The 9,943-nt window shown below is 37.1% G+C and overlaps 1 protein-coding gene across 1 annotated transcript in view; it reads right to left on the reverse strand.

Moving 5' to 3' along the window:
- Nucleotides 1-7,239, reverse strand: part of LOC129141848 (MAM and LDL-receptor class A domain-containing protein 1-like) — a 32,318-nt gene extending 25,079 nt beyond the window's left edge. The window contains exons 1-4 of the mRNA XM_054677611.1: nucleotides 7,149-7,239; nucleotides 6,662-6,763; nucleotides 5,575-5,721; nucleotides 1,909-2,075 (exon numbers count right to left, since the gene is read on the reverse strand). Of these exons, the coding sequence (XP_054533586.1) occupies nucleotides 1,909-2,075; nucleotides 5,575-5,721; nucleotides 6,662-6,763; nucleotides 7,149-7,239 (507 nt within the window). The remainder of the gene's footprint in view (nucleotides 1-1,908; nucleotides 2,076-5,574; nucleotides 5,722-6,661; nucleotides 6,764-7,148) is intronic.
- Between the last annotated feature and the right edge of the window lie 2,704 nt (nucleotides 7,240-9,943).

Here is a 9,943-nt window from a genome sequence, read left to right on the forward strand (position 1 = left end):
TGAGGCATGAATGGTGGAACATACATGGATACAGTTAAATTTTTTCTCTCTTCCTTTTTGGTAAAATTGATCCCACGTATCTGGACAGTTTGTAATGCTGCAGGAAGGATAGGGAGATGTTGTCCCCTTTTCTTCCTCCCCCCACACCTTACCAAATGGAGTGAAATATATTAAATAGATTGCAGGGCAGTGACTACAAAGTACTATTGCAAAAAACACAAAAACATAACAAGTTCCAGAATGCCAGGAAAATTATATCTCATTCAATTAAAAAAGAATTTATATACATATGTATATTACTTTATATATCTATATGTGTGTATATGGATGTGTGGGGAGATATATATATATATAATCACATCCACATATCTACAGATATGTGATATATATATGACATCCATATTTATCTATCTATATATTTATATCTATATTGATGTGTAGAGATATATATCTATAGATATCTCACATACATATAGATGTAATTATGTGAATCATATAAATCTGGATACATAAAATAATAAATATATTATTTGTTATATATTATATTACATATAATTATACATTATATATTATTTATTATGAATATATTTATTCATCTCCAGTTTCTGGCAGATAGTTCCCAAAAACCTGTTAATTTCCTAATCAGTAGGGATGTTAATAGAATCTTATGGGACTCATCACCAGAAAGATCAAGCTATGATTAGAAGCTTGGAACTTTCAGCCCCACCTCTTGGGGGAAGAAGAGAGGGGCTGGAGATTGAGCTAATAAATGATCATACCTATGTGAGAAATCCTCTATACAAATTCCTGAAGTACAGGTTTCAGAGAGCTTCTAGATTGCTGAACGCATTTTGGTTCCTAGAGGGTGCACACCCGGGAATGCATGGAAGAGAAGCACCACCCCTCTTCCCACATACTTTGCCCTATTCATCTCTTCCATATGGTTGTTCATCTACATTTTTAATAATAAATGGGTAACATGAGTAAAGTGTTTTCCTGAATTCTGTGAGCCATCCTAGCAAATTATCAAACCTAAGAAGGGGGTCATGGGAACTCCAATTTATAGCTGGTAGGTAAGAGGCACAATAGGAAGCTTGTGATTGACATCTGAAGTAGGGGTAGTCTTGTGGGCCTGAGACCTCAACCTGTGGAATCTGTACTATCTTCACGTAGCAGTGTCAGAATTGAGGCAAATCAAACGACACTCAGTTGGTGTCCACTAGAGAACGGAATTGCTGTGTTGGAAAAAAAACATGCATCTGGTGTCAGAAGTGAGATATTGGGAGTGCTGAGTGCGTAAGAGTAGAAAAAGCAGGGTGTTTTCCTATACTATGGAATCAGCTGTCAGTTTGTTTTTATCTGTTATACTAATTGGAGTACTCACCCAGCTTTACACTTTAGAACTCATTGAGCATATTGGACAAGGAGAGAGAAGAAGAATGGACTCACTCTACCCAGTGTGCCATTGTTCAATATTTAATCAATAATTACCAGTCTTAAAAATTATGTCTACTGCTACCCAAACAAGTAAGTTTTAACCATTATATTTATAGTTCTAATGATATGTAGATGTAATGTCCAAAACAGATCACATCAGAGCTTCAATACAGAGCTCACAATACAGAATCTCAGCTATCCCATTTTTATTAGATCTATAGTTTCTTTAATATAATTCCATGAATTTTGAAAACTTTATGAAATAATATTGGGCAAGTTATCACATTAACTTTTGTACATGAGAATGTCCCCTATCCTAGTTTCTTAATCATTCTTTTTAAAAGTACACCAAATAAAGTCAAGTTAAAGAATAAAAGCCTATGCGCAACTGAGAAATCGAAACACAAGTTGCCAAGAGTTAGAAACTTCATTGATTCAATGAATTTGAAATAAATGCAACTTTCTTCTTACCTTATTATTATACAGTCTTACTCTCAGGACACTGCTTTCCATTGCATAATAGAATTGAAGATGACAGCTCTTGCCCAGGCAATGACACACAGAGCTATTTAGGTAAGCCCTGCTGTCTAAATGGTTAAGAGTGAAAGCATGCTTAGCGCCTACCCATACATAATAACCTGAAAGATAAAAGAAAAAAGAAGCAATTTAGGAAAACATTAGCTTCTTTCTGTCTGACTAAAACTATCACATTTCTGAAGTTTTCAAAACCAGACTTAAAACACAAATATTTTACTTAAAAGGATAGTGTTTTCAAATGATTACATCAACTACAAATAACAGGTTTTCATTTTTATATATCATTTCCAATATGTAGAGAAATCTCCTAATTTCTATAATCAAAATTTGATAACACCCTTTTGTAAAAATTCAAGATTCCTGTAAAAGAAACCTACATATACAAATTGCTATAACACCAAATTATTGTCATTTTCTTTTAAATATCACAATTCAATTCTTTTCTAATCAAGAATTTCTCTTCATCCTTCCCAGAATTCTTGCCCCTCTGGATGATTTTTTGATTTACTTTTTGTAGAAAATCCTTTATAGTTTTAGGAAATACAACTTAAAATGTCTTCTTTCTTACCAAGCCACATAGAGTTATGAGATATCTACAGTCCTTTTAAACGTCACCTATGGATTTTGTTTTACATAAAGATATTGTATATAAATTTTTCCCCATCTGATATTTAAAACCAGTTGGAGCTGTTCTTGAACTTAATAACAAGGACAACACAGATTTATAAAGAGATTTCTATAATTTTACAACTTCATTTTTGAAAATAAAGTCTGAAATGCTTCTTCATGCTACTGAAACTGCTGCACGTCTCTGACATTTATTTAAAAAGAAGTCTCTAAGGAAACCCAAATACAACAAGAAAGACAAAAACAAGAACATGAGACCAAATTTTAGCCTCACATATTTACAGCTACAGCAAATACTAAGCATAATATGATCCTTAACTGGATAAACGTAATGTAAAACCTTACACTATTTACATTAATGTCTTTTGCACAGTAAATCATGTCTCACTTTCAACAAAAAATTACAAGGCACCTGCAAGGCAAAAAGCAGTTTGAAAAGAGTAATTCTAAAAAGTAAAGTCTATTAATCTTTTTAAAAATAGTCTGTACACTATTCACAATAGCAAAGACATGGAATCAACCCAAATGCCCATCAATGATAGACTGGATAAAGGAAATGTGGTACATATACACCATGGAATACTATGCATCCATAAAAAGAAATGAGATCATGTCCTTTGCAGGAGCATGGATGGGGCTGGAAGCCATTATCCTGAGCAAACTAATGCTGGAACAGAAAGCCAAGCACCACATGTTCTCACTTATATGTGGGAGCTGAACAACTTGAACACAGACACAGGGAAGGGGAACAACACACACTGGGGCCTGTTGAGGGGTGAGGGGAGGGAGATCATTGGGATAAATAGCTAATGCACGCTGGTCTTAATACCTAGGTAATGGGTTGACAGGTGCAGCCAACCACCACAGCACATGTTTACTTATGTAACAAACCTGCACATCCTGCACACGTAGCCTGGAACTTAAATAAAATAAATAACCATAATAATAATATTACTGCTACCCCCAAAAAATAAAAAAATAAAAAATAATAATCTGCACAGTAAAATATATAAATATAATGCTAAAGACAGCAAAAACGAATTACATTTATAAATTGTACAAAAAAGAAATTAAATTTCATGCAATTCTAATACATTCTATTAAAAACATATTAAGATACACTAGGAAATAAATAAGAAAATATTAGCAAGTATACATTTAAAACAAAAATAAATTAAGACTTTAAATTAAATGCCCAATAGGCAGAATATAACCTAGACTGGCCATAGTGTCAAAGAGAAAATTCATGTACCAGAAGCCCTGAAATGTAACTCAAAATAGAGTAAATTATATAGAAAATAAAAAGGAGGAGTCAGGTTATGGAGTGTGAACATTAGTTGGGTTTAATAGAAACTCAAGATGAAAAGATTAGAGGGAGTAAGAGAGAATTACTTGAATAGAATAACATAATTTCTGCAAGTGATGATATATGTGCATTCTGAGCATTAAAAATTAAACATATACTCATTCCTGCACTCATCATACTGAAATTTTCAAATAACAAAGATAAGAAACATTTTTAAAATCTGCATTAAACTGAAAACCATTACATGCACTCAGACTTCTCCGTCACTACAGCACATATCAGGAGCTAAAGAGGGAAAATCACCCTGTACTTAGAAATTAAAAAAAAAATCTAAAATTGTATGACCAGATAAATTATTATTTCGAAGTGAGAACAATTTTAAAACATTTTAAGTTTACAGGTACTATGGGAGCTCATCACCACAGATCTTTTCTAAATAAAAGAAAAATTGATTAAAGAGTCAACCTTTGCAAGGGGATAAGGGAACCAAGAAGGAAAGCATAAAATCTAAAAAACAATGGTGAGTAAGAAAAATAATGAAATATATAAACTTAATAATTACAAGTATCATAACAAGATATTGACTTTAAAACTCTTTAAAATGTTCAATTGTAACTCAGGACCAAAAAATAATTAAATGATAGTTTGGTCTTTCTCATGTTCAAGAAGGCAGAAGTACTAGAGCACTTTAGGTTTTGTTAAAGAAATTTCATATAAAGAATATACCCTAAAAATTAAGAACAGTCATAACAATAAGATATATAAATTAAAGCTTCCAGATCAGTGAAAAAAATAAAAATAAAAATGTAACAATACTCACCCCTCCAAGAAAAGGAAGAAAGAAAAAAAAGCAAAAAGAATAAAAGTAAACAGAAAATACAAATTAATATGTTAGCAAGAGGAAGAAACTCATTGACAACAGAGCAGTGTTGAAAGAAAGAGAGAAAGAAAGAAGGAAGGAAGGAAGCATGGATGGAAGGAAGGAAGGAAGGAAAGAAAGAAAGAAAGAAAAAGAAAGAAAGAAAGAGAAAGAAAGAAAAAGAAAGAAAGAAAGAAAGAGAAAGAAAGAGAGAAAGAAAGAAAGAGAGAAAGAAAGAGCTGGCTGACTTGGCTGGGCATGATGGCTCACACCTGTAATCTCAGCACTTCAGGAGGCTAAGGTGGGTGGATCACTTGAGGTCAGGAGTTTGATACCAGTCTGGCCAACATGGTGAATTCCTGTCTCTACTAAAAATTCAAAAATTAACCAGGCATGGTAGCACGTGCCTGTAGTCCCAGCTACTTGGGAGGCTGAGACAGGAGAATCACTTGAATCCAGGAGGCGGGGGTTGCAGTGAGCCAAGATCTCACCACTGCATTCCAGCCTGGGTGACAGAGTGAGACTCTGTCTCAAAAAAAAAAAAGCCTTTTAATACTTTTTGTTCACACGATAATAAATCCTGAAGGAAATAATAAAACTTAAAAAATATTGTTAACCTAGTATAATTCTTGTTTTACACTGTTGGAAACATAATTGTTATTTTCACCTTCAGCTCCTATGGCAGAATGTATTTTCAATAAAATATACTCAGTATATTCACCAAGGCCTCCTATGTAATGTCTTATAACTAGTTACCATAAAGCAGAATTCTGAAAGTAATACATAAAAGATATTATTTTTTTTCTACCTTCATCATCACCTCCTTGATCCTGCTGAGGTGTGGATTCGAATGCAGGGATCTCTCTCGCTTTTGTGCGCATCCAGGAAATTTGGCCAGCAGATGCTTCTGACGTCCACTCACACATGTCAAATTCAAACCCACAGGCCTGACACACTAAACGGGAGAAAAAGATCTTGGTGGACTATTAGTCTGCTAGAGTGGCTGCTTAACCAAGTTATGTGTTGTAATCAACCAGAAGGCTTATATACACACATACACATCAGCACACACTAATTTATATCTGGAAGTTGGGATTCAATAAGCCTTAGAGTGTACCAGCAACTCCATTTTGCAAAAATTTCTCAGTTGATCCACCTGTACAATATCCTCTCAAATGTGACCCATTGCCATAAAAAAAGGAGATTCCTAGTTTTTGGATTCCTAGTTTTTGTTGTATGTGTCACCACTTCAGTCACAATATGTTTTAATTTTTTTAAGAGACAGGGTCTTGTTCTGCCTCCCAGGCCAAATGCAGTGTTGCAATCATAGCCCACTGTAGCCTCAAACTCCTGGGCTCAAGCAATCTTCCAGCCTCAGCCTCCCAAGTAGCTAGGACCACAGGTGCATGGCCCCATGCTCAGGTAATTTTTTTTTTTTTTTTTGGTAGAGATGACATCTTGCTATATTGCCCAGGCTAATTTTGAGCTCTTGGCCTCAAGCAATCCTCTCATCCCGGCCTCCCAAAGTGCTGGGATTACAGGCATGAGCCACCATACCCAGTCAACAATTTTTAAAATGGCTTTATATTTTACCTTACCTACTTTATGGGATTAGATTAGTTAGTTTAAATTATTTACTATTCATAATCACACTGAAATTTTATAGAAGAAACATTGCATATCATTCCACAATGGCTTTAGTTTGTTTCACAAAATGACATCGCCTTAAATTGATGTATTTAGTATAAACCACCACAGCCTCCCAATAACACTCCAGCTAAAACTAGGACATTAATGGCAACAAAGGTTGGCGTGTGCACTTTCCTGTGAGTGGTCTCTGAGTCTCACATATTGCATATATACCAGAAAAGTGAATATCTCAGTTTAACACTTACATCTCAACTCTTCATCTGTAGCATCAAATCTGCAGAGATCTGTATCTGGATGACATAGCTCCCTCTCAGCATTCAATGCTTCTTGACACAGTAAAATTCCATCTGTTAAATTTAAAGATTGGCAAGAAGTGAAATGCAGGTGCAACTGGAAAGACTCATGTATTTTGCTTTAATGTTAATATTCATTCTACAAAGCACTCTGTAACCAATTTCTCTTTATGGTATCATCACCCTTTAGGTAACCCTATCTCTCTCTCTCTCTCTCTCTCTCTCTCACACACACACACACACACACACACACACACCACTCAAATAGAGACAGAAAAAAACAGAACAAAACAACTATGCCAATGTTTCAGAATTTTAATCATATCTCCATAATGACAGGCAAGCCCCAAAGCCAATCCTTCATAGGAGTAAAAAAATTGCCCTAATGTTGGAACTCAGAGTCTACTATTTGAAGGACAGTTGTACATGTGTCCAATACAAGATATGGTGCCCCTTAAACGTGGAAGGTGGATCTTCCCTGGAACTGCTTTCTGTGAAGCCTTCCCAAATTGTGTCTGTTGGCCGGCCATGGTGGTTCACACCTGTAATCCCAGGCATGGACTGGCCTTTGGGAGGCCAAGGAGGGTGGATCACCTGAGGTCAGGAGTCCAAGATGAGCCTGGCCAACATGGTGAAGCCCCGTCTCTATTAAAAATACAAAAATTATCTGGGCATGGTGGCATGCATCCATAATCCCAGCTACTAGGGAGGCTGAGGCAGGAGAATTGCTTGAACCCAGGAGGTGGAGGTTGCAGTGAGCAAAGGTCACGCCACTTCACTCCACCCTGGGTGACAGAGCGAGACTCCATCTCAAAAAAAAAAAATTGTGCCTATGTTTTTGTTTTCTTTTCCCCAAGCCCCCCAATATAAGACTTGAAGGTAGACTAGGAGTCCTTTCTGCCCATACCACTTGCAGACAATTCTCCCTCTGACCTTCCTAAATACCCAAGCTTTGACTCTCATGTCAAATGGCACCCCTCATTGTTCCAGCTTGTTACAATCACCTACAGACACTGTAGGTGAGCCCTGAGGATGCCCTGTCCCTCAACCCCTGAAGATTCTAGCTCTGAGCTCACTGTCATTCTCTGTCATGTAAATATTCACTTTTATTTGCTTCTCAGTTTCTTGATCTCTTCTTATTGATGACTTTGAAGGAGAACTTTGATGAAAAACAACCTTTGCCATCACTCTTCAAAAGAAGTATTACCATTACTAATGATGATAACGTTTCCTTGTCTTCATTTCAAGTGGTCCACTCACCAACCATCATCCTTATCTGTCCAGCTCACTTCTTTTCATATCTCTACTCTAAGAATATTTCAGCTGCGCCAGCTTCTACAAGCCCAGGATCCTAAATTATTTTCAGTTATTTCCCTCACCTATCTTGTCTTCATTTCCTTCATTAGAGATGTCAGACAAGCAATCACTCCCTGGCCATGCTCATACTTCTCCATACTCTCATGGAAAAAACTCTAGAAAATAAATCCCTTCACTTACTCTAGCCTGTATCTGTGCAGCTGAATGAGTGAAGAAATCATGCAGATTTCACTTTGTCCACAATCATGCAGACTGAAATGACTTCGTATTCATGACTACTCACTCCATTGGCATCAGGGTGACCCTCATTCTTTCCTTTTCCGCATTCCTAGACAACTATTCAAAGCTTTCTATTCCCTCTTTTAACTTCCAGCTCTTCCTTCCCTATTGTCATTCTCAGCTCACCACCTTGCTTCACATTTCATTGGGAAAATGAGAGAAATCAGAATAAAACTTTACAAGTCGCATCATCAATCTCACTGGCCAGCTGTCCACACGCTTTGCCCCCTGTAGGAGCGGGTCAACTCTCCATGCCCTTCTCTGGATGACGTCTTCCATTTAGACAGAAATTTCATCTCTGCTCGGCTATTTAAGGAATCATGCTGCCAATTTCCTCTCCTCTCATTTACAACGATGTGTTCTCTTTCTCTACAAGATCATTTCCTTCAGGACCTAAATGGCCAAAACTTCATCCATCTTAGAAAAACATTCTCCTGATCCGACAACCTTCTCCAACTAACTTCTCAAAGTTCTGCCTATTCTCACACTGACTCAAACACCAGTTCTTTCCTCTCCTATTCTCTCTTGAATCTATGTCAATAACAGTTTTTTTAATTGAGATAAACTTCACAAAACATATCATTAACCATTTCCATTTTATCTATTTTAAAGTGTACAAGTAGGCTGGGCACAGTGGCTCACAACTGTAATCCCAGCACTTGGGAGGCCGAGGCAGGTGGATCACTTGAGTTCAGGAGTTCGAGACCAGCCTGGCCATCATGGTGAAACCCCATCTCTACTAAAAATACAAAAATTAGCAAGGCATGGTGGCACACGCGTGTAATCCCAGCTAGGAAATCTGAGGCAGGAGAATTGCTTGAACCCAGGAGGCGGAGGTTGCAGTGAGCCGAGATCGCACCACTGCACTTTAGCCTGGGCAACAGAGTGAGAGTCGAACTCAAAAAAAAAAAAAAAAAAAGGCCGGGCACAGTGGCTCATGCCTGTAATCCCAGCATTTTGGGAGGCTGAGGCAGATGGATCACCTGAGGTCAGGAGTTCAAGATCAGCCTGGTCAACATGGCAAAACTCCGTCTCTACTAAAAATACAAAAATTAGCCAGGTGTGGTGTTGCATGCCTGTAGTCCCAGCTACTCAGGAGGCTGAGACAGGAGAATCAATTGAACCCGGGAGGCAGGGTTGCAGTGAACTGAGATCGTGCCACTGCACTCCAGCTTGGGCAACAAGAGCGAAACTCTGCTTCAACAACTACAACAAAAAAGTGTACAAGTCAGTGGCTTTTATTAAATTTGAAATGTTGTGCAATCATCAAACTACCTAATTCCAAGACATTTTCATCACTTGTACCCATCAGTCACTTCACCATTCTCTCTTCACCCCCCTACCCTGGCAGCCACTACATCTGCTTTCTATCTCTATGGATTTGCCGACACTGCTATTTCACATAAATGGAATCATGCAGGCTGTAGCCTTTGTGCTTGCTTCCTTTCACTCAGCAAAATGTTTTTGAGGTTCATCCATGTTGTAGCATGGATCAGTACTTTATTCCTTATTTGTTTGTTTGTTTTTTCATCACCTTTACCACTCCCCTGAAACTGCATATATCAAGATTGACCTCTATATTGCTAAATCTCATATTTAATTTTTTTCATCAACATATTTGACCTATCACTAATATTG

The sequence above is a fragment of the Pan troglodytes genome, chromosome 12 (genome assembly GCF_028858775.2).
Source record: "Pan troglodytes isolate AG18354 chromosome 12, NHGRI_mPanTro3-v2.0_pri, whole genome shotgun sequence".
Lineage (NCBI taxonomy): Eukaryota > Metazoa > Chordata > Mammalia > Primates > Hominidae > Pan > Pan troglodytes.